This window comes from Grus americana, chromosome 9, assembly GCF_028858705.1.
Source record: "Grus americana isolate bGruAme1 chromosome 9, bGruAme1.mat, whole genome shotgun sequence".
Lineage (NCBI taxonomy): Eukaryota > Metazoa > Chordata > Aves > Gruiformes > Gruidae > Grus > Grus americana.
The window spans coordinates 18,375,433-18,400,407 of NC_072860.1; the positions used below are offsets into that span (position 1 = coordinate 18,375,433).

Consider the following 24,975-nt stretch of genomic DNA (forward strand, 5'->3'; position numbering starts at 1 on the left):
AATTTCACACGTGCATATATTTTTACAGAATGGGGCCTCTCACAGTCCATTTAGAAATCCTTACACCTTTGTTTCTTTACTCCATCAGCATCTGTTTCCTATTTTATCACAACTCTTGGATCCAGGTACTTTCATGAATCTTTCCTCCTTCTGTTTAGAAACATTATTATATCATCCAAAAATTTTCTGTTTGAAGGGAAAGGAACAAACAGCCTTTCAAGAAATGAAGAAAACGTACAAAGATGCCAACATTTGTTAAAGCCAGCACAGTAGAGATTTATTGCTCATGGTGTTTTCTTTTGTTGTCTCATCATTCCACAACAGATGTGGAAAGTTTTGACCACTTAAAATTCAGCTGCAAGCATCCTAGATGCTTTCAATTTTCAAAGTTCAATAGCAGCAAGCATAAATTATGCTAGGATGTAGTTAAAAGCAAAAGTAGAATATTACATATTTCTCATACATAAAACTAATGGAAGTCTTGATTCTCCTCTCAAATATTTCCAATTATCCTCTTCCATTTGGTGAAGGTTCCCCAGGGCTCTTACACACTGTAAGGTTTGCTACTGCAGAACAAATGCAGAGTTGACATCATTGACAGTTTTCACCTTTTTAATAAAAGACATTTTAAAACTTTTAACATTACTTCATTTTTATTGAGGAAAATATAACATCTAAAAAGTCCTCCTTGAGTAAGAAATACTTTCGAACAGAAATTAAGAAAAAATCTCTTAAACTTCGTATTTCTTACAGTCAGGGCAGATTTTGCATAAAACATCCTTACAGATTTACAAAAGCAGTCTGACATGGTAGTTCATAAACAAAAGTTTTCAAGTCTTATTTTTTTCCTTTGCAGTGTTCATTAAAGAAAAACTCACAAAAAAAAAGTCTTTCTTTTCAACCCACCATTTGCATGGTTCAACAAAGGGCCCATGATAAAGTGCTCAGCAGCATGACTGGCAGTGTAGGATACAAGCTTGGACTTTCTCTACTCCACTGTATTTTGATGGTTCTTGAGGTATGTCCTACCTGTAAAAAGACTCCAGTTTCCTTCCTTTATGTTTACCCCTTTGGTCTCCTGAAGTTATTCCATAAGCTTGATTTTTTTCCCCCAAATATTATTTAATTATGCACACATGTTTTCTGGTTTTCTTCTAAAACTGTAGCTTGGGTTAAAACATGCACATATTCTTCACCTGTATTTTTGAAGAACTGAGGTACCTTATAAAGATTTGCTGTACAATGCTGGTTCTAAAAAACGGGAAGAATAAATATTCAGTGTACGTGATTAAGGAGGTATTTTTACAAAGTCGTCATTGTAGGCCTGACAGTTGGTACCAGTGAAAAACAGCAGGGCTAAGAGTATCTTCTTGTTATTCCATTTAAAACTGAAAACAGCAAGAGGTGAGGCATTCCTCGGCTTTCCAATGGTTCTCGAAACGACAAGTGTGAGAACTCCAGATTACCTTTTCATCACAGTTGTAAATGAAATCTATATGAAAATGAACAAGGCAGAAAAAATAATATTTCATGAGTTTACCTTTTTGTCAAGAAAGAGAAGAAATTCAAAAGGAATTAAAGTAAATCAGAGAAAAGAAAGATTTGGAAATTAAGGCCAAAATGCAAGCTTTTCCTGTGAAACATCTTAAAACTAAAACTCATAAATCCCATCACTTCAGTAATTAGAAAACACATAGACAAACTTTTAGAAAAATACACTGCCATGATCCACCCCTTAGAAATCAACAGCCCAACTTCTCATCAGCCTAGATCTTACCAAGGTTAAACCCCTGAAAGCACCAAATGATTTGAAGTCCAGCCTTTAGAAAAGGCTATGCTGTTGAAGATTAGTTTCAGACATTAATTTCTGCCACTGAGAAGAAAACTGTAACTGCCATTTTCAAATTCTTCAAGTTTTCAAGTCATGAAGAATCTAAACTATTCATTCCCTTGATGTCAGGGAGCATCCTTTGCCCAAGTCCAACTGTTTTCACGGTATAAGAAACATCTTTGAATATATTGTTTCTGTAATAATGGCCTTGCAATGTTTTGTTTCCAAAACAACAGCAATAATGGACTTCAGTACATACTTCAGCTCCTAAATATTAAAATAACAAGCACCGTGATGAAAGTACATAGAGGTGCGGCACACAAAATCCACATTGTATGTGTGGTTTTTAAGGACAAAATGTAATCATTGGACAACATGACCTAGATTAAGAAAATTAGTAAACCAGTTGTAATCTTGGGTGAAGTGGTTTTCCTAAGATTTTTTTACTGTTTTGTTTTTATTAAAACCTCAAAGGGAAAGAGCCAAGTATCTAGGTGGTCTTGTTCTGACCCAATAAGCAGCACATTATCAAGGGCATGCTTTGATCCACCAACGAAATCTTTTAACAATTGTTGAAATAATAGATTCAAAGTTCTCCTCTCCACCCAGTAAAAATACTGTGTTAGGTACTCAGCATTCACATCCAGCCCTTCAATATTACATGAACACTTAACCAAGCAAAACACAATACCAAAATATTAAATAGGTGGCATTAACTTGATCAGAACAGCTCACGCACCAAGAAGGATTATAACGGCAGAATGCTGTATGGGCTGGCTGTAAAGAAACAAAAAACCCCCAAAACTCTAGTGTGTGAAAGCTAATCTTTGGATTGCTTGTTTGCTTTTCTTCTCTTTTGGCTGTGTTTTCTTAGGTCTTTACAACACTATAGTATCATTAGATTTTCTAAATTGCAATATGTAGGATCCCAAATGAATATCCAAGCCAATCAGATGGAGGAAGGATACAATATATAATTAATGCTAGCAGATCCATGGTGACACCAAGAACAAATACATCAAAATATATCTAAATGTATAGACTGTTTACACTCTTGAAAGCAAATGTAAAAGTACAACCACCTACTCATCACTAATAGTCCAATTTCTCACAGATGTTACAGCAGAGATAGGCACTGAGGAATGACTTGAGGGAGTAAATAATGAATCATAGAATATCCTGAGTTGGAAGGGACCCATATGGATCATTGAGTCCAACTCCTGGCCCCACACAGGACCAGCCAAATCAGAGCATATGAATGAGAGCATTATCCAGACGTTTCTTGAACTCAGTCAAGCTCGGTGCTGTGACCACTTCCCTGGGGAGCCTGTTCCAGTACCCGACCACCCTCTCCATGAAGAGCCTTTTCCTGATATCCAGCCTAAACCTCCCCCGTCACAGCTTCATTCCATTCCCTCGGGTTCTATCACTGGTCACCAGAGGGAGGAGATCAGCACCTGCCCCTTCGCTCCTCCTCGTGAGGAAGTTGTAGGCCACAATGAGGTCTCCCCTCAGTCTCCTCTTCTAATGACTTTATAATATAGTAATTCAGAAACTTCCATATATTTGAGTGGTGTGAAAAGACAAGTTCTGTTAGCTGCTAACAAATGCTACTTTTCTGGCTGTGAAACAAAACCCCAAAGATTAACTGCTTTACTGATTATCAGTTTGCAGCAAATAAACGAGAACATTTAAAGTCCAGTCCACTAGTACGTGACTCTCAATGTAAGTTAATATAAAAGCCTCGATGAGGCCTCTGTGACACCTTTAGAACAATTGAAATTAAAAGTATATCACTCACTTCTTGCAATACTTGTCCAAGTGTCTCCCGGCTGTGAATGCGCTTCCTGTTGAAAACCCAAACCACATTTATTTCTGCACAAAGCAGTGGGAGATCTTGTAACATCAACCATTTATCCCACTTCAAAAAAAGAAGACTGTTACGCTACGCTTTGTTCCACATCCTTTTCCTTATGGAATCTTGATGCAATTTTATGGACTTTTAATGTAATCTTATGGAATCTACAAATTCTGATGCAGACCTGTTATTATTCTCATCAGGAGGAACTACCTGCAATAAGGCTTCCAACAGATTGCAGCTTCTCAATAAACAACCCTGTTTATTTAAAAGCTTAGTAAAATTTCAGCATAAATCCTAATATCTGAATATAGCTAATAATTAGTTGCTTCAGTGCCATCTTCTCCAGCACTAGACATCTGTTACTCAGCAACTGATGCAAGAAGATTAACAAATACTTTGTGTTTTAGTCATTCTTCCAACATAGTCAAAGTGGTAAGCAGTGCTTGCAAGCATAACAGCAATACAAAGACTAAAAAAAAAAAATTTCTATCAAAAATGAGAAAACGTTACTAGTTATTGTTTCCAAACATCCTATAATACATGCACTAAAAATACTAGAAATGGAAACAGGAGGCAACATATTTTACCTGTCTATTTTGGTTGCTATAACCACCGTAAAATCACCCTCTGTATTGGGCAAGTACGTAGAAGGTATAATCACATAACTTCCTGCAGGAAGTTTGCAAAGTTGGCTTACTTCCTGTGAGTAGCAATGAGGTACACAGCTAACCAGTGGCTCCAAGTGTAGAAAAGAGGAAGTATGTGGTTTCCAGCTGCTGTTAGGCACCTGCAAAAAAGAATGAAAACACACACACGTAGAACCTGTATTTGTCCATACTAAATCATAACTTGATTTGTTTCAAATCATCTGTTCAACATACCAGTCCTTTTGAATCCTAATCTTGTTTACAGATTCAACATCACTTGCCAACGGACAAGTAAATAAATATTAGAGAAGAAAGCTTTCACGATGAATTACCAAAAAGTCCGGTCCTCAGTCACTAAGGCCCTGAGAATTCTTCGCAAATCCTCAAAAGGGTTCATAATTTCTAAAGTAATTTAGAAAGTTGGAAGGATTCAGTGGAACCAATTGCCTGGTTACTATGCTACCCAGTGTGTAGTTATCCCGTATCCTTCACGGGCAGTGCTTCACAGGATCTGCCTGTGTTTCTCCTGGAAGCGGCACGTTCCTTGCCAAGGGCAAGGAGCACTGAACTAACTGGAGGCTTACACTTGGCAAACGAGAATCAAACCGACCAGAAGTCTTACCTGGAAAATATGGAAACCTATTGGACGATACTTGCTATCTTGGCAGTGCTGACGGAGGGTAACTTTCACACTGCTTTTTCCTGGTCCTGCAGGAATGGAGAGGGGAAAGCAGGGATTGATATGGAAGGAGGGGAAGTTCCTGCTACCTCCAGCACTTTGCCCATTTTTCCAGCATCCATGCAGCTGCACTGTCTCCCATTCACCTGCTGGGACTTCTTCACAGAGGGCAGCATCTGTGGGTGGTAGCTTTAGCTCACTATCAAAAGAGAGAAAAGAAACTAAAATGTATAAAACTTGTATGGTTTCACAAAATCTAGAAAACCAGCTCACAAAAATGAACTAGTATTACATAAACTTATATGAATACAATTCCTCCAAACTTTCAACACAGGGAAAAAAAAAGAGAACTGCACAACTCTATGTTCTTAGATAATTCACACAACTCCACAAGAACAATGTAGCACACACAAACCACGCACTAAAACCAGATAAGATTCTTGTACGTTCATGAAGTAACGCAGCTTACGTATTTTTTCCTCCATACCCTTGTGCTACTTGTCCTATTGGAAAGCGATACAACTGTGTCTTCTGAAGTACACATGAGCACCTCAGTAAGTGCCAAGCATACACTGCATTATTTTTTATATTCACTATGTCTTTAATCAGAGGAAACTATCATTTTACCTACTGACTTGATCACTGTAACATTAACCCTATTTCAATCCTAGGCCAGCACTGCTTTTCACAGCCATATGAACAATTTGGTATCATCATCAGTTGTGCAACATTTGAAACCATATTTCAGCATAACATGAAACATATCATCTGTTCTTCTTTCCATTTTTCCAGTTAGGAACACATAACAGCTGTTATGATATTCTGAATTGTCCATTCTAGACACACATCCAGGCTGACACCTCTGTTTCAGTCTGAGGAAGTGTTATACTTAACAGTAATACTAGAAATTTTATCCCATCTCACTGAAAGTGCAACAGTTACTACAGATTAAATATGTGCAGAAACCAAATATATTCCTGGTAAGGAACTTGCACCCATACAGCACAATTAGCCTCATGGTTTTGCAGACCTTTTTTCAGACTGAAACTTGATGCCACCTTGCTTGCAAGTTCCGCAGAGTAAATGATTAACGCACGTTCTGGCTTTGTAGTGTGATTTTCCAGCTTCTCTCCAAGGAGAAAGGAGTTGGTAGCGTACTACCAGAATATAAAAAAACCAAATGAACTGCTTTTAAACATGTTGCCAAGAGTACATTTTGCCTCTGTATATAGCTTATCTGGTGCAAGCTGTTAGACAACTTCAGATTTTTTCAGGTTTATTGGAAGAAGGTACAACTTTGCTGACTTCATACGACTACTCATCATGTCTTCTGAAGTATTTATTTCAAGGCTATGGTCACCAACACAGAATTGCTTGCAAATAATTGACTTTAAAGTGTTGAGATAGCTATGTAGTCTGCTACAGTTTAAAAAATTAAAAGTCATCAGAAGCTAATGGTCTGACGGTGCTGATATTTTCTGTTGGATAAGCAAGCATTGTGAAACAGAAAGAAAAGATTGTTCCGAGTCTATTACAAAAGTCTATTTTGTGTCACAAGTTATGAGGAAAGATCAGCTAGAACACAATATATGCAGTGATTCTTCCAAGAATTTTACCATAATGCACGTAAACTTCTTGAGGCCTTCGCAGTTAAGGAGTTCAGCTGTATTGTCAGTGTTGAATGCTTTAATTAAAAAAGAAACCAAAAATACATTTCTTCGTTCAGCTAAAGAAGACAGCGTAAACACCAGTGCTATTTTCCATACCTGTCCGGAAAAGATGAGCTGTATTATGTCATCTGAGTCCACTGCTGACACTCCATTTGCATTTGAAGCTGTAGTGCTCACTAATAACAATGTTATATGTCAGGCAATCTGTTAGCATGTGTTTTCCAGCACACATGATAATATGCTGCTCTCCTTTTCTGTCGCTGATTGCAATAACAACAGCTGCTTTTAATTTCTGTGGTACATCTGCATTTTTCCATACATTAAGAACTTCCACATATTGAGAAACATGTTCTGTAGAAACCTATTCAGTTCTTTTACAAAATACACGCTTTCTCAAAACACTAGGCTGCAGTTTAGTCAAGATGCTACTCATCTGACTACTTCTGACATATTTCATCAAGAGGTAGTATGTAAAAAACAAGGAGATTGAAAACATGTAAGTAGTGTTCTAAGACAAAACAATGCTGTTACTTGTTACTCTGCACAACCCTCAACCCTTCAAAAACATCTTGAACATTTATACTTAGTGCTATACTTCATGCATTTGTTTATGCCAACGACTATAAGAAATTTTCCAGTTTGTTTTAAACCCACCTGAGAGAGATCCTTCCCGTTGAAAATACACGAAGCAAGAAATTCCCTACTGCATCTTTCAGAAAAGTGCTGGGAACAACAAGATAAAACCCAGGTGAAAGGTCACAGCATACATGCACTTCTCTATCATAGGAATGGCAGACGGTACCTACAACTGGAGGAGCAGAGAGGGTCTTTGGAAGGTTAAATCGTTTCTTCTCCACCTAGAATAGATGCATAATGATGCATGGTGGTTCAGGAAAAATGAGTTTTTAATAAAACTTAAAATGATCAAATGTTGCTTAAAACTTTTTTTAAACATGTACACATTTATAAAAGGAAACAAGTAAGGAGAAGAGTATCAGCAGATAAGCTGAACATCAAAGAGGAGTGGGAAGAGTTAATATTCAGGAGTAAATTTAGGCATAGTCATCAAATAATCAGCCAGAAATGTCATGCACTAGTTTGGAACAGTCCCAAAAGTTCTGCTACCTGGCACTCAATGATAAGAAGAAAGTACTAGTCCATTAGTAGTTTGTACAGACAGTAACTGCATTGTGAGATAAACAGGATCGTTCTAACATAAATCAGGGATGTAAAACGCATGAACAGTTGAATCCTATTGCTGCCGTAAGAAATGAATGATTTTACTCAGATCTTTCAGTAATGCTTTAAAACTTCTATTTGCAAAAAGAAAAGTGTCATTCCCATATTACCTTCCAGACATGCAATCCCACAGCCTGGTAATTCTTCCCCTGTATGCCTTCAGTCAAAGATAGATTCTCCTCTGCTAAGTGAGTCAGATTTTTAATTCTTCCGGCCCAGTCAGCACTGTATTTCCTATGTTTCTGCAGCAGAGCAATGCACACCTCACTCTTTTCACAGACTCTCAGCCAGAACTTCGGGTTGGTAGGGAAGCTGCTGTTGTTACGGCAGCCACCTGCGGACTGGCCCCTCACCCATGATCCAAAAAGATTCTGCGAGTGATACAGCACTTTCTCTAACAAAATAAGAAAAACATGGTGCAGATTTCAGACAGCAGCAGCTACTTAATTTTATACAACAGATATATGGCAGAGATTCCCCAGTCTAACAAAACATGCTGCCATAGCCCTGACACTTTCTCCAAGCAGATATTAATGACCCAGATTTTGAGAGGCATGAACATGAATGTCACAACTGGTAATGGCAGATTGATGACATGACTTTTACAACAAGACACTGTTTCTAGGAACCTGAAGTTTATCTCCCATAAAAAAAATTTAAAAAAAAAAAAATCGCAAGGCTGTCCAGAACAACAGCCTTCTAGAAGAGAACACTTATCTCTCAATCAACTAGCAAGTAAGTAGATCTCAGAGAAATATCAAAGACTCCTCTAAAGATTTTAAATTTCCTCTTGTCCCTCTGTTCTTCCCACCAGAGAGAGAAAAGGCCTATGGGTCTAAAGGAGACAGAAAGACTGAGCGTTTATGGTCTAGTTGCATCCATTTACAATTCAAATCAGTCTTTCCCATTGACATAACTTTAATTGTATGAGAAAGATGTTTTCTCATACCACACCTGTATAGAGGCTCTGAAGTTGTCCTTCCTCATTGACTGGAAAACCCATGGTAATCTCATCAAATTCTCTGAAAAATTCCTCTTCATCAACCCAGAATTCTCCCTCTTGGATCTGAGACAGCAGTTCTGAGGCAAGTACTGGATCTAGCTGGCTCCATCCTTGACCACTGCACATGAAACAGAAGTCAACATTTAGTTCTTTGCCCAATAAAGTTCTGTAACAATGTCCTATCAAATATCCTATGGAGCAGAAGAATAAGAGATTTCTTCATTTTATTATCAAATACTTGCACTGAGTATTTCTGTACACACATTGCTAGTCAGTGAGAGGGATAATAGAAAGTATGAATCACAATATATCAAAGAAACCTTAGAAACAATCTAACATTAGATAGGATACAGCAGCATACTTTTAGGTCAAGTAGCCACTTCGCTTACAACAGACAGTATGGTCCAAAGCGTGACTATTTTAACAGGTGTTAAAAATAGCAAAAAAAAAAAAGTAAAACAAGTTGTACAGTGACTGTTCTGAAAGAATTTTAATGCTGTAGAGTGAACATCAAAAAACACTTTCTGTATGAAGCAGCTGGTTATCCCCATGAATCTGCTGGCTAGGTCATGATAAACCACTAATTTGAAGACCTCATTATTTAGGGCCCATTAAAAGCTAGTACTTTCAAAATTTTAATTGCTTCACTAATAACAAAGACCAGTTCTGCACTTGAATAAAACAGGGGTCTAAGGCCACTCAGTGAAATGCTATCTTGCAACTACATGGCAACTTACTGTTTGGCAAAGAAATTACAAGAGACCAAGTGTATAACCAAAACTCTGCTAAAAGAAAGAAAACCATCAACTTAAGTCTCAAAGCGATTAAGCTATCTTTTTAACTCAGGGAAAGAAAAACTATTTCTTTAAAATGTTTATTAACATGATCATATTGTTACCATATTTTAATGCTGAAAGGCTGCTCCTTGGATCAAGAACTGCATGTTCTTTTGTACAGTCTAAATACGCTAACACTTTTCAAAATAAGTGAGTAGGGTCTGCCCTTCCATCGTTACTTTGCTGTATGAACTTCTAAACATATTTCTGCACTTCCTTTAAAACAGATCTCTTCTATCTACTCTTCTTTATATCTAATCGATTCCAGCTTCTCCTACTCATATTAATCTACAGAAATGACAGCACACAAGCAAAAAATACAAGCATCCTTCCTTCTACTGCACTATTTTATACATACTCCTTCACTTGTCTTCTGCAAGTGAGACAAGATCAAATGAGAAGAGCCGAGTAAAGCCAAGTGACTCCTTAGAAGTCACAAACATCTTATGAGCAAACATACTTAGATCAGCTGCAGAACAACAACGAAACATCACAAAAATCAGAGACTGAAAATAAACCAACATCTTCAGTTTATCTCATGAAGATTTGCTTTGATAAACAAAAAAATATTTGTTATTAAAAAAATTTTAGATTATCAGAACTAAAAGATCAAAATGACCAGTCGTAGAACCAATGAGCTGTGTGAACTACTTAACTCTCTAAAGGATTGCATACAAACTGGTCTCCCTCCTCTGCTATAGCCTATAAGCAACATTTGCCTTTGCAATACATATCTATACTTTGTGCTTCAGAACTCTCACAAATGATTTTCCAAATGAAATTAAACCTCCTCACCCCTCACACCAGGGACCTCTCCAGCACCGCCTCCCCCAGGGATTTCGTATTCGCAGTAGGAAGATTTCTTTGCCTGACACTTCAGACAGATTCAACATGTCTATCACAATAAAGGCATGAAATTCTCCTAGCTCACTTGCACCTGAATAGAAACAAACAAAAATAAGCATTTGAAAGTAAACAAAAGAACCTGCTGCATATTTTACAAAGAATAACATTAAACTATCCTGTGAAACATGGTGTGCTGGTTTTGGCTGGGATAGAGTTAATTTTCTTCATAGCAGCTGGTACGGGACTGTGGTTTGGGTTTGTGCTAGGAACAGTATTGATAAGAGATGTATTTGTTACCACTGAGCAGTGCTTACACAGAGTCAAGGCCTCTTCTGCACCTCACACCGCCCCACCAGCAAGTAGGCTGGGGTTGCAGAAGGAGTTGGGAGGAGACAGAGCCGGGACAGCTGGCCCCAACTGACCAAAGGGATATTCCATACCGTATGGTGTCATGCTCAGCATATAAAGCTGGGGGAAGAAGAAGAAAGGGGGGACTTTTGGAGTGATGGTGTTTGTCTTCCCAAGTAACCATTACACACAATGGAGCCCTGCTTTGCTGGGGATGGCTGAACACCTGCCTGCCGATGGGAAGTGGGCAATGAATTCTTTGTCTTGCTTTGCTTGCGCAGCTTTTACTTTTAGCTCGAGCTAAAAGGAAATTGGGTTTAAATTAGCATAAAAACAGCATAAAAAAAAACCATCAAACAGTTCATTTTATTTGTGACTATATAGAAATAAATTAAAATTTGACAGCGCATTAACTAACTCCTTGATCTCAAACATCTACAAAATCCTCAGTTCTGAAATTCATTGCAGTTTTTAAGGTCGCTTTTTAGGTGTTTTATCAGGGGGAAGTGATGCACATTTGGTTTTGAGAACTGACCATACTAGCATCTAATATAGAAAGTACACCTCAAAAGCACCCTCCATTCTGAACTCAACAACATCCTTAAGTCTTTATTTTTCCAGGGTTATATAAAATTGCACCATGAAACTCCTACAGTACTAGAATCAGCACTATGCATTTGCTGGCTGCCTTGTGCTCTGAACACTGTTAAATCAAGACATTTACTTTAAAAAAGTCTAGAACTTTATTATTACCTTGTCTGGAATTGAGGACTGAGCAGCTTATTACACACTGTTCCTTCAGATTCATTAATCTCCTAAACACTGCTTTCTCCAAAACCATGCCAGTCTTCTCTTTCTCCAAGTTTCTTCCAGGGCCTTTCAGAGTCCATCTTTCAGCAATTCCTCCAGTCAGATCGACCAAAGCATCTGCCACCTGTCCTGCCCACAACTGTTCATAAGATCCATGCACTCTATAAAAAAAAAAAAAAAACAACCAACCACCCAAGAAAAAATTTCTGCAAACAGCAGAACAAAAGAAACATGGTTTTTACATACTTTCAATCCAGCTCTATATCACAATTGTGACTGTACCCTACCTCGTATCCCCAAGTAGGCAAGAGAAAGCACATACTATTTTATTTATGCAGAACACAACATCTAAATAATACATAAGCCATCAAACATTCCATTGTTTGATGGGATGTTTACTACAATTCTTTCCATCCTATATAGAAACCACTCTAGTCTAGTACTAGTCATTTGTACCTTATTATCTGTGCACTACATCATCTTTTATGATATACTAACTGCATTCTCTATAAGTAAATAACATTTCTTCCTCTTCTTCAATTATTCTTTGTTCATTCTGCACAAACCACCAGAGTAGCACTTCCTTCAACAATTTAAGTAAATCAACAGACTACCCTATCTGATGCAATGGATGCAAAAGAAATCAAGACTGTAGTACAATGATAAGACAAGATAGAAGAATAAGACTCTACAGAAAACAAAGAATATTACCTTTCAAACCTACAGAGAAGCTTTAACATGCCATTGCTACTTCACAATTTGTGCTCAATGTATCTATACAGTTGAACAAATTACTTCATAGTTAAGGTATTTTTCTGCCCTCTGCTGGCAACCACACAATCTTTCATCCAAGTTCTTTTGGACATTTGATGTCAATCTCACCAGTGCACTTTGTCTCTAAATTGTTTTGTCCATCTGGACAGCATTTTGATGGATGTGTCATAAAACATAAAGTAGCTGCTTTTTCAAATGCATTAACAACATGGTTGTTTCTTCTGAAAATAATAAACTACCAAATTAAGCAAAAGAGCAGTGAAACTCACACAACCAGAGCCTCAACTAATATAAACTTATGTAATGTTGTTGCTTTCCATGAAAATATTTGCTTTCTGATTTTCATCAAGCCCTCATCTGCCCTCAAATGCTGCACTAGTAAAAATATTTCCCTTTAATAAATTAGATGACCAAAGGATAGTGACTTAACAAACATCATTTGAATTCTGATAATTCCTTGCAGCTCTTACTTTTCATTAAAATTCTCTCCCTAACACTATCTTACGTCATATGCAACTAGAAACACACCCGACAGATCTACATTTTAAAGACAGACTTCTGCACAATCCAGTGTAGCAAAGCTGGCAGACGTTGTACTTCATGTTGAATAACACACAGATCTATGCCAAAAACAGTCAGAAAAAATAAGCAAGCGGAAGGTACACAAGTATTGTACCTCCCTTTAATTCTGCCAATAACAGCGTTCACATACTTTGCATAAGCTTTTTCCAATAGTGGGAGCCAAAACAAATCCTCTGTCTGACACTGGGAAAAGCAGAGTTTACCACCAAGGCAAGGCAAACGATCGTCGATGGTCACTTCCACCCAGTGTCCAAACTGCCAGACTCGGCAAGTGAAACAGCCTTGATATGACTCATCTGTCCAGCTGGGCTGACCTGGAGGGATTACCTAGATGGCAAAAGCCAAAATCAAGACAAGCAATGATTTATTATTTATTTTTTAAAACACATGCTGAATGTTAACTGTGTGTAATAATCACAGGGGAAAAAAAATCACAACAAAAAACAGTAAAACAAAGCATAGCAAAACTGATATTCAGTTTTGACGCCTGGGATCCAAAAACAATATACAAATGTAAATGAGGTGAAGAAAGCTTCTGAAATATGAAACAAGAAACTTCTCCATACCTTATTCAGTAGGTATTTACTCTTCTGCAAAGCTACACAGGCACACAAGAACCAACAATCTCCCAAAATTCCTTGTTTCACTTGCACATCCTGCAGATTGTTTGAAAATAACCGAGGAGTAGAACAAATGTCCTAAAATTAAAAGAAGGGGAGTTAAGGCCAAATCCTGCATGACAGTCTAAGGAAGTCTATGTTTCAGGGTGTGGAAGGGCTCCAGAGACCTCTCACAAAATAAGGGAGTTTTTACCTCTAAAACATTTCCTCTTCAGACACAGCCTAAGCAAGCAATAACAAATTACTGCCTTGTGGCTATTTTGCGGGTACTTTATGCGAGGTAAATCTAGTTCCCACATGGATTTTAGTACATAAATGTCACCATCAAGTACAACCTTAGCAGAGACACCAATAAGCGAAGGACAACATAATTCATCAGCTCTTTGCTAGACATATGACCAGCTGTGATAGACAGAACTGATGCCATTCATGTTGCACCACACATCCCAAATTCACATAAGAGGAAAATCTTTTCTAGGGCAAATAAAAACAGTTTACTTGGTAGCAAAAGAGATGATTGCAAATGCAAATTCCTGAACAATTTCATCTGATCTGAAAGCGAGTTTTAAAAATTATTCTTTCCTCACCTATAAACACTGCAAGAGATGAAAATTAACTGATCAGCCCCCAGTAGTAATCAAGGTGTAAGGTACAAAAGCAGAAAGTTGCACACTGGGCTCTGTGAAGTTGTTTGCCAATTCTGATAACCAACAGCTCTATTGCTGTTCTACAGCTATCCCCAGATGCAGAGGAGAATAACAATACCACTAAAGACAACATACTTTTTTCTCCATTATGTTTTTACAGCCTTTTTTTCCTCCCAAAGGTAGTATCATAATACTTCACTCTAAATGAATGCACTGCAGAAATGCATTCTAAACTTTTTAGCTCTCATATGGCTTGATCTGAAACCTAGTTTTAAGTTTAAAAGCAATATGACAAGTGAAAACCTTAAAAAAGTTTTCTTTTTATGAAAGAACAATTTTCCTCAACAACTGAAAAAAAAAGCAATAGCCTTCTAAAAAACTCTAAAGTGCAGTCATTTCTTTGAAAAAGTTAAGCAATATGTTGAAAAATTTGGGAATAACATAACTTTTTTTTTTTTTAACTTGGCATGCATGTTATTTGAAATAATGAAATATATTTATGATAAAATATGTGAATCTCTACTAAGGCCAAGAAATTCAAAAGTTCTACATCAGGATTTAAATCAAGCTTACAAACAAGCACGCAAACTTAAGAAGCAGAACATATATATTGTTAACACTGACATACATTGTTTTTATCACTTCCATAGTTATAAAAAATAAGAACACCCAGGAGCAGTCATTCAATGCTAAATACCATTTACTAGCTTAAAGTCCAGTTCTGCTAAAGTCACAGGCTTTTATATCATAAAACTCACCTTAGGTCTCAACCAAGATATTTCGCCTCTGAACTGGGCAAGTGGGGTACCATAATCAAAAAATATAGAGGTATCACTGGCTGGAAACGTGGGGTCTGTGTAAAGGTCTCTTTTAACAATTAATTGCTTTTCCTCCCCCAGCATTTTCAACACAATCCTAAGTAACCTTGCCGGCTATTTCCACGGCTTTATATTGCCAAGCACCAACCTAAAATGTAAACGAGCGTTACTCGGAAATTGTAACTGAGAAACAAATAAGCAAGACAGATTTATTTAGGAACAGAGCGCCTCTCACTCTTTTCACGGAGCACCTTGAACCACGCCATGGCGGCTTCTCTCAGCACCTGACACCACCCTAGAGGTTCCCCGCTCTGCTGGAAAACAGAAGGGGGGGCTCAGATGAGACCTGCACCCAGAAGCCCACTTAGACCCCTTCCCCGCCGCTCTACACACACGCTCCCCGCAAGACCCCCTCCGCCATGGCCCCTCTCCTCACAACCGGCCTCAACAAGGCCCCCTCCACACACACCTCCTCCTACCCACGAGCCCCAGCACACAGACGCCCTTCGCCACAATGGGCCTCAACCAGGCCACCACCACGCACGTCCTCCCTTACCACCCCACTCCCGGCCACCACAAAGCCCGCGTCCCCAGCCGTCTCCTCACCGCGGGGCACGCCCCGCCGCCATCCCCGGGGCGGCCGTTACCGCGGCAACGCCGGACACTCTCACCACCCTCTCAGCCTCTTGTCCAGCCCAGAGGTAACGGATTGGGTCGCCGACCAATGAAGAGGCGGTAGGCGGGCACGTGGTGCACGCACCACCAATCCGCGGCCGCGGCCTGCGGAGCAGGAAAGGGGCGGGTCCCAGCGTGCCCCGCGGCGGGGGGAGGCCCAGGCCGCGGCCGCCTGAGGGCCCCGCAGTGATGGGAGCAGAGTCAGCAGAGAGCGGAGATGCCTGAGCCCAGGCGATATTCCCTACTGAGGAATATCTGGAAGGGAGGGGAAATTCTGCTCCTAAGAGCTGGAGGAGGAGGGAAGCTTACTGGTCACCCGAACAGCTCTGTGAGGAAGACAAAACCAAACTGTTTTTGTGGAGGTTATGATAGAGAAACTGTCAGAGAAACTGTTGACCTTTACAAAGTGGTTTCCTGAGATAATGGCAAAGATCGCATTTTCAGATAGTTTATCACTAAATAATTTTCCGAGGGCTGAGCTGACAAAGGAAATACATCACTTCTCATACTTTGATAGCTACTACTGCCTAGTGAAAAAAAAAAAAAAAAATTACTGACTTGCTATAAATGAAGGACAATGACAAAGGAATTCAGAAATACAAGGTCCCTTGCAGGCCCTCCTTCACTAAAACACTAGTTCCAAGGTTTTGGGGCCAGGTCAAGGCACACTGAAGCAGGCCGCTTGTTTTTTTGTATTTGGGCCTTTTGTGTGAAGTGTTTCTCAAGAAGTTCAAGTGAGGTCAGGTAAGCAGGCTGCTGAGCCAGCGTGAGAGGACAAACCAAAAAAAGCTGGTTTTCATACTCACCTATAATGATGGGTTTGAGTCTAAGCGTTATGTCACCTGGTGCTCGGATAGAGAGGTTGTCTTAACAAGAGAGATCTACAGAAAACACTGATTTGTTTCTAGCAGAAATCCTCTGCAACCTCTGCCTCAGCAGCGTGGAAATACCCGCAGGTAACTGTGGTAGCCGTCCAACCACTGGCTGATCCAGAAAAACATTCTCTGGCCCTTGCTTGTGCCCGTTGTGCAGACACAAGGCTTCTCCCCAGCACACGGCAAATTTAATCAACAAACGAGACTTCGCACGTTTGAGTTTTGACCCTTTCGGGAGCAAAGGAAACATTGCCGACAGAATAAGGACCCCTCTTGTCTAGGGCTCATGCAAGAGAGCTGCAGCTGCACGGGCTGCAATGAGCTGAGACAGGAGAGGTCTGTTGGGGGAGGGAAAGGGGAAAAAAAAAAGGCCTCTGTCTCAGGAACAGCAAGGCTCTCATCTGTGTGACTTCACTCTCCCTGCTTTCTTCAGGAAACAGCAATCACAGATCACAACTGCATAAATTCTATTGAAGGACAGATTCTAGAAAGCAGTTATGAATGTTGAGCTGCAACTGTAAATATAGTAGACTCAACCTGGAACAGTGAACTAGGTAAGCATATAACAGTATTTGTTTATGATGCTATTAGAAGGAGAGAGATGAACATTATCTCGGTCTCTAAGATATCTGATATGCTTTCCTTGCCCCACTGCAAAGTTGGAAAGGGGAAAATTCATCCATTATGCAGCTGGCAATGTTTTTTTTCTATTAACCCCAAACTCTTTGGAACAAAAACAGGAAAGAATTTTCTCTGTTGCCTCTTGGCAATCCTGCTGGATTAAACTGTTCCTGAAGACGGAAACACAGGTCTATGTAGACAATGAGTCTTGAAAAGAATATTTTAAGACAAAATGACACTTGCCTTTTTGTCAATCTGTTTCTCAGTGCACTTTACATAGGTGCTTCGTATTTCTTTGTAAAAGGGGAAAGCAGACACTGAGAGGCTAAGTCCAGTTGCTATGGAAATTTAAACAGTTAAAGAGATTTGCATCCAGTTAAATAGCCGGCTCATTTCCATGTGAATGAAGACTATCCTTTGACAGAGTAGTATTTGATATTTTCATGATCATTTTCCAGTTTTTGGGTTTCATCAACCTCCTGTTTGCTTTTGTCTCCAACTCCAGATAGTTCAAGAACAGGGCGACGGGTAAAAGCTATTGAGCAACGGTGTTTGGGTCCAACGTGTGCATGTGTTTCTGCAAACTCTGACAAATAGTTGTTGTTCAAATTGCACAGGGGAGCTCTTCCAATTATATGGATCCTGATACCAGTCTAGGAAGGCACAGGCTTCGTCCCTCCAATACCACTAGGCTAACAGCGGTCAGAGTTGTGTCAGAGGAACAGCACAGAATGTAATTTTGCTTAAGGGAGGTTTTGGAGGGGGTGTTTGGGGTTTATGCCCAGAAGAGCATGGTATAGAAGTCTCTGATGGTTTTCACCAGCCAGCCAGAAGCAGCCTGGTGTTGCAGTGCTCTATTCAGCTGCTGGGAAGACAGACTGAGTCTTCTTCCAGAAAGACAGAGTGGCTTGGCCTGAGGAAGAGTCTCCCTGCTAGACCAAGATCTCCCTTGTTACCTCAGGCACACCCAGAGGTAGAGCACAGCTCTCAACTTCCATGCTGGCTACCACAGCACACAAGAACAGGGTGGTACAAGACACCAAAATTAAAACAATGCACAAAGCTGATGCTTCCCTAGATCATACACCTGGAATGTCAAACAGTTATTATGACTTAATCCCTACAACGCTTTCCACCAAATCATAGGAGCATGAATAATATCTCATCTCCCCCCTTTCCTATCACCTCCCACTCCTTCCTTAAGACCCTGCACCTCAGTAAGCATGCTTTTGGAAAAGGGTCCAACGCTCTGCACAACCCGTTAATGCCATTTCTTAAATTTTAGAGAGAGACTTGTCTCTAGTATATTAGAACATCTTCCTTGTGGGGCACAGAGCACGGTATGTTGAACGTAATCCTAAGTCTCTTGACAAGAAATAAGAGGTGTAAGACTTGAGTTTTGCAGTGCAGAAGGTGCATGCACATAGAGAAGGAGTGAGGGGAAGTGTTCACATAGGTTCAATCATTTAATGCAACCAGATAGTCTCCTCCTGTATAGAATGAAAAGTCACCTCCAGAGTATGGAATAGCTTTTCTCTACACTCCTTTATCTATAAAAGTTGCCATGTCCATGCAAGGCATGCTTTAACTGGTGCCCAAATTACTACTGTAATTAATGAAAAAACAGGATAAAGGCACAATATGATTAAAAAATTCTTTTTAAGTTGGTGTGGAATACACAGCAGCATTTGAGGTAATTTTTGAGAAACAGTGTGCAATTTCCACTTTAAAAGGATGCTGAAACATCATGCTCCACCCCAGAGCTAAAGCAATACATGAAGTGTGGAAGATGTACCTTGCAGCAAGAGACCAAACAACTCCATCTGTTTTCTTTAAGAATTAAGAGGTACTTACATGGGAAAGAGGTTAGTAACAGCAAGCAGTTTATGTTTTGCAAACAAAGCAAGTAGCTTTGAGAGCTGGAAGCTGAAACTAGACAAATCCAAACTAGAAATTAGATATGCAGTTTTAGGAATGCATGTAATCAAAAGCTAAAACAACTTACCTGGGGCTTCAACAAATTCGGTGTCATTTAAACTGGATCATCCCAACAGAAAAATAATTCTTTGTGTCAGAGGACAGTGGCTTGATAAATCTCACACTGTGATTTCTACTGCAGTTTTTTTAATACGCAAAGTCTGATATTGTGGTCATAATGACTTTAGGCTTTTATCAATCTATAGTAAAGTGTGATAACAAGTTGTCATGTGATTTATAAGTGTTGGCTGTTATTGTGTTGTTTTATCTTTGGACAAACACAAATGGGGAAAACAGACTGAAGAAGTGTACATGACCTAAGTGAATTGTGCAGTACATGTGTTCAGTATAGACGTACAGAAGGTCCTGTGTTATCCAAAAAAGCAATGGCCAAGGTCACTGCAGTGCAAGAACATGAGAAAATTTTGGTTAAATCAGAAGGTTTAGGATGCTTGCTAGAATTGTTCTTGGTTAATGGCGTGCATGGTTAGGATGTTGCAATGTATCATGACAGCAAAATTACAGATACAATCTTAACAGAGTAATATATGCAGCTAACAAGAATTATAGTTAACGTATTAACCAACATGGCTCTGAAATGCTAAAAAAATAAGTTAGTAATAGTCCATTTTACTAAAGGGTTTGGCTCTTCAGAGCTTTCCCGCAAGCCTAGATCTCACGTCACCCTGCTCAAGGCTACAATGAAATAAAGTAATAGCTTTCATTTTGAAAACAAAGAAGATAACCCTATCTCTTGGCATCTGCTTAAATAAAACTGATTTGCTGTGCTAATCATACTTTAACAGATCAGACATGAATGTACCAAAGATAAGGCAAATAAATAACTTCTATTTAATCTCAGTCTAATTTGTCTGTCATTGTGAAGTCTACTACAAATCAAGACAGAAAGTAGCCTGAAGCATTAATTTATTTTGTGTCAACAAAAGGCAGGCTTATCTCCACAAAGTTGCTGCCAATTGTCTCTCAAAATAAAAATGCACTCCTTGCTCACAGGAGGAGCAAAAGTACCTGACGAAGGACACATGGAATATTCAACAAATCTTGCTCTGCTTCTGTGTTTCAGAGAACGAGTCTTACGAAAATAGCCATCTGATGGGACCTCACAGAGATGAGAGCAGAAACACTTAGACCTCATGTTCTTTAATCAGGAAGCAGTCCGTTAGGTTCAGCCAGCATTTCCCTGCTCTGATGCATGTCTATGCAAACACGCAGCTGATCTGATGTATTTCGGTCACTTGTAGTAACAATAGATAATATTTACTTCTGATTATTCGCTTTTGCCACCTCTCCAACTTCTTGCTGTGCAGCTTATTAATAGCTTCCAAACTCCCTCTATGCTGCACTCCAGAAAAGGACAAGACAAAGGCAACGTACCAAGTTAGCTCTTCCACACATCTATAGCGGGGACGCTGAAAAACTGCCCAAAAGGCTAAACTTGTCACAAAGCTTAGTTTAATTTGACAATCATCATAAGGCATCCATGTAAATTAAAAATTCCCACCAGGGTCACATACATTCTCCCACAAAATAAAACGTGTTAAAACGGAGACCTGGGATTCCAAAAGATGCTAGTGGTTACTGGTCTTGGCCAGGCTGCCGCTGCTGGCAGTGGGGTCCAGGAGACACAGCACCAACAGCAGCAACTCAGGAAGTGGAAAGTCAGCTTGCACAAATCTCTTTCAATAGAACAACAAATAAAAAGGAAAGAGATTTGTACAGAAAACGTCATTCTCCATCCTTTCTGGGAAAAAAAAACAGAACGAAAAAGATAATCCCATTCAAGGAGCAAAGAGCGGATCTTGGAGTTCTGAAGCCCAACAATGCTGATGGCCCATTCTGAAAACTAACGAAGCACTACAGAGGCCTGAGTTTATTATTGCTTTATCCCAGTTCAGCCCAGGCTAAGGCTACGGTGAAGTCCAAACTAATTTAAAGCCAGAAAATGCAGATCCAGTAACAGCACCTAAGTCCCCATCCACACATGGGTGTAAACAGATACTTTTGGTGGAAAAAAAAAAAAAATATCTCCCGACTTTCCCCTCTTCCTGTGCTATGCAGATCCCCATAGCAGGGCTAAAATTTGCCCCAAGTACATAACAGTTTCTCTCTCACATCTCCTTTAGCTGAGCCTCTTCCAAATGTTTCACCTTTTATTCAAACTAGTCCTCCATCCTGCTGATACCTCAGCTCAGAGATGCTTCATGGGAGCTCACTGAGAGGCACACAGGTACCCACATGTTAAAAAGGATGTGGCACAGAGTCTAAGAACCATCACCTGTACTCTGTAATACCCAACGATGCTTTGCCCTCAGCTTCCTGAGACCAAACGGCGCAGACGGAAGAGAGTGTCTCCCCATCTTGCGTGCCTGGCCAGTGATCAATACAAATAGCATGCCGTGTAAATGAAATGGCATCTTACCACCACCGTAAGTCAGAAAACAGACTCGGGTAAAGCGGGGCTTAAAAATTTCACATCAAGAAAGAGGGCACTTCCCTCAGACTGTTGTATGACAGGGCAATTGTTATTCAGGCAAATGTTATTCAAGGCAGTAAAATTTTAGCATGGATATCTCCATAGCTGACTCACAGGCCCAACATATGCTAGGGATCTTTTGAAAAATTAAAGGTCCTGTTAATTCTTCCAAGAGGACAGTATAGAAGACACACAGTGCATCTGATGAATGCACGTGCTACACATCCTAACACACTAACAAAGGTTGCAGCTAGACTTGTCAAAACAGTTAAAAAGATTTAGGCATCCAGCCAGTACCACAATTGATGGCGTTTGGGCACCTAAATTTAACTATTTGAAAATTCGAGCCTACGCATTTCTTTATTGCTTGTCCCATTGAGTGCAAAGGGAAAACTGAGGGTAGGGTTAAGTACAGAAGGATTTCAAATCCATCATAAGGTTTCCCTGTTCTTTTATATATATATATATTTATTTATATATATATAAAAAGGATTATTATTATTTAGCCACCTAGGGGCGGGGGGGAAACAGGAGCTATTTAAAATTAGTTTCTTAATTATTTAAGCATTAGTCCCCTACCTCCCAAATCACAACACATCTGTCACAGTAAGGAGCATAACATGAAAACGTGTTTGCTGCCACTGACAATTCCTGAGTCTCTCCTTTGCAGCACTTCAGCCCAAATATCAGAATAATGGCAGCTTGACATGTATATGCTCCCCAGCAACATATACACAGCAAGCAGGACATGCCTCAGTGGCCTCAGACAAAATAAAAAGAAAATGAAGAAAACAAACCACCAATGAACAAACTTGGAGAAACCATCCGGAAGAGCCTCAGAAAGGGAACTATCCACTTTCCACAGAGAAGCAACTGCCCAGGAGTCCCTGCCCAGTATAAACTGAATCAAAATATCCATCCCACAGCTGAAGGAGATCTCTGAAATCTGGCAGTGTCACACGCTGGATACTTGAAGGCACATTTGCTTTGTGTTTTGGGAGAGAAATCCAGTTACAATAACAACACGCTGCAGCCGCAGGGCTGAGGGAAAGGAGGCGACACTTGGTATCTTTCCTCTGTTCCTGTCCCCATTTTCAAGCTTCATGGCTGGCATGAGCTGGTGATCTAAGCAGACACATTAACATCCCTGAGTGAAATGGCACCATTTGTGGCCTCTGAGACTTTGTCCTCAAGCACCATTGCTGGTGTGTCTGTAGTGACTGCTGTAGTGTCTATGGCAGGAAGTGGAGTCAAGCCCTGTGATAAAATCTGTTGGATGGTTTTCCGCAAATTGGGGTGCAGCTGGTTTTGGGTCTGGTAAAAAATTTCTAAGGCAAAAGACTTGAGGGTGCCAGTGCAAAGGTCCTCATAAAGTGGAATTGTGTACATCCGAGACATCTGCAAAAAAAGAAAACTGGATAGTCACTTTCAATAAAAGTCATGAGGTTCAGCTCTTCTGCAGCTACACTCCAACAGCCCTGAATGACTTCAGACTGGAGACAAGCAACGCATTTCTTCAAAAGACAGCTGAGTCTATTCTAAATAGGTTTAATGCAAAGATTTTTATGAATGATAATAAAAAAAACATTTGCTGTCTAAGACTGAGCTACTTCCACAAATAACAGAACTATTTTTAAAAGGCCAAGGAGAAGAGGCCACAGCGAACACATGCATTAAACTTTTGCTCCTGCACAATAAAAACTACTGAGAAGAATTTAATGAGCCCTAGCCTTGCTTGAAGTGTAAATATTCAAACAATCACACGATTTAGTAGTGTGAAAATTCCTGGTCTGGAAAAGCCAGGGCTGCTACAAAGCAACACAAAAAAATACACTGGGCAGAGCTGGGACAAGGGTATTGAGTTAGGCTAGAAAAGCAGAGGTTATCTGTAGGCATTTCAAATTACATCTGCCCATTCCTCCCCACCCGCTAGCAGGTGAGCCATGCTCAGCCCCTTCGCAACACACCTGGTCTACACTTGGCCAGGAAGCAGAAGTTCCAAGGTCTTTCACGTCGCATGTCTCATGCACATGTCTCATGCACTGAGAGGTGCAGTGATTTTAATCCAGCAGTTAGTACCTGGTTTTCCAAGAAGCGACGGACTTTGTAAAGGTCTGGATAATAGTCATTTCGGACTACAATCTGCAACCAGCGGATACGGATTTCTGCATTCATGGAGTCCAACTGAGAGGAGTAACATTCCGAAAGCTTTTTTATCACCTCTGAAGAAAGCACATACACAGAGAAAGAACTATGACCTATTTTGTCAAGTTTGAGGGTCATCAGAGAATAACAAGTCATAAAAATCACAGAATCATAGAATGGTTTGGGATGAGAAGGACTTTTGAAGATCATCTAGTTCAACCCCCCTGCTATGGGCAGGGACATCTTTCATTAGATCAGGTTGCTCAAAGCCCCATTCAACCTGACTTTACGTGAATAATAAGGTCAATGAGGGGTAGGGCTCTTTAGAATTCAATTAATTATTCCAGGAATGCTTTTCAGCTATCCTGAGAGAGTACTCACCATGTGGCAGTGGTGACCCATCCAGCAATCTGTCCAAGAAAAGCACGGTTTGGAACGTTCTCCATTTAGTGAGGTCAACACTGCTGGCAGCAGCAACAGAGTCCAGAGGCTCTGTGGTCCAGAGTTTGAAGAGCGTCTCCACTGGTCTGGTCAGACTGGATCCCTGAGATAAGTCTGGCTCAGCTAACGGAGGTCCTGTAGCATTGAGCCAACGTTCAAACTCCAGTCCTGGAATGAGGAGCACCAAAAATGTCGAGCACGAGTCTCTGCAAGTGGCTTGGCTGCCTCAAGGTTCAGGACTGCTTCTAGCACAGTTAAGAGAGGTTCTAACAATAGCAAATCAGACCAATCTATGGTTACAGCAACACAACAGTCTTAGCAGTCTCATCAGGCTAGCCTACGTTATGCCTGGAAGAGTGCCAGCAACACCTCTCCAAATTTAACCATATGTTTTCTAAAGCTCAACATTATAGCAAGTACAAGAAACACACATGCTCTTAATGTTACTTCCCATTCCACACCATCTATCCTAAAACTCCTTTCTCCTGAATATTAGCCAGGCAAAAGTTAGCCCGTGCTGCGATTAACTCATTAGC

General features: G+C 40.0%; 2 protein-coding genes across 13 annotated transcripts in view; both read right to left on the bottom strand.

Annotated features, from left to right (window-relative positions):
• Positions 1 to 292: 292 nt before the first annotated feature.
• Positions 293 to 16,030, bottom strand: CAPN10 (calpain 10). 9 transcript variants are annotated; one of them, XM_054835088.1, is made up of 15 exons: positions 15,818 to 16,030; positions 15,447 to 15,522; positions 15,152 to 15,359; positions 13,693 to 13,824; positions 13,257 to 13,453; positions 11,714 to 11,931; positions 10,562 to 10,703; positions 8,882 to 9,048; positions 8,038 to 8,321; positions 7,343 to 7,545; positions 5,165 to 5,217; positions 4,962 to 5,047; positions 4,280 to 4,479; positions 3,633 to 3,678; positions 293 to 1,251 (listed from the first exon to the last, which is right to left on the bottom strand). In XM_054835088.1, the coding sequence occupies exons 3-15, from the start codon at positions 15,293 to 15,295 to the stop codon at positions 1,123 to 1,125; spliced, it is 2,001 nt and encodes a 666-aa protein (XP_054691063.1). In that variant the 5' UTR covers positions 15,296 to 15,359; positions 15,447 to 15,522; positions 15,818 to 16,030; the 3' UTR covers positions 293 to 1,122. The 9 variants fall into 9 exon arrangements, 7 of the variants coding, with proteins under 7 accessions (XP_054691063.1, XP_054691057.1, XP_054691059.1 ...); XM_054835082.1 differs by having other exon boundaries at positions 4,962 to 5,217; XM_054835084.1 differs by having other exon boundaries at positions 4,962 to 5,217; positions 15,447 to 15,525.
• A 4,785-nt stretch (positions 16,031 to 20,815) lies between these two features.
• ABCC5 (ATP binding cassette subfamily C member 5) overlaps positions 20,816 to 24,975 on the bottom strand; it is a 75,092-nt gene continuing 70,932 nt past the window's right edge. For 3 of the 4 annotated variants that reach the window (XM_054836164.1, XM_054836163.1, XM_054836167.1), the window contains 3 exons: positions 24,380 to 24,607; positions 23,933 to 24,075; positions 20,816 to 23,251 (listed from right to left, as the gene is read on the bottom strand). In XM_054836164.1, the coding sequence (XP_054692139.1) occupies positions 22,979 to 23,251; positions 23,933 to 24,075; positions 24,380 to 24,607 (644 nt within the window). In that variant the 3' untranslated portion in view covers positions 20,816 to 22,978. Of the gene's footprint in view, positions 23,252 to 23,820; positions 24,076 to 24,379; positions 24,608 to 24,975 lie in introns of all 4 variants that reach the window. The other variant, XR_008578382.1, reaches the window with a different exon arrangement.

Coding starts and splice junctions, on each gene's coding strand:
- CAPN10 (XM_054835085.1), bottom strand. CDS start 15,295: ATGCTGGGGGAGGAAAAGCAATTAATTGTTAAAAGAGACCTTTACACA. Junction 10,704..11,713: donor AGTCCTCAATTCCAGACAAG/GTAATAATAAAG, acceptor GTTTCTATTCAG/GTGCAAGTGAGCTAGGAGAA. Junction 3,679..4,279: donor ATAGCAACCAAAATAGACAG/GTAAAATATGTT, acceptor GGTTTTCAACAG/GAAGCGCATTCACAGCCGGG.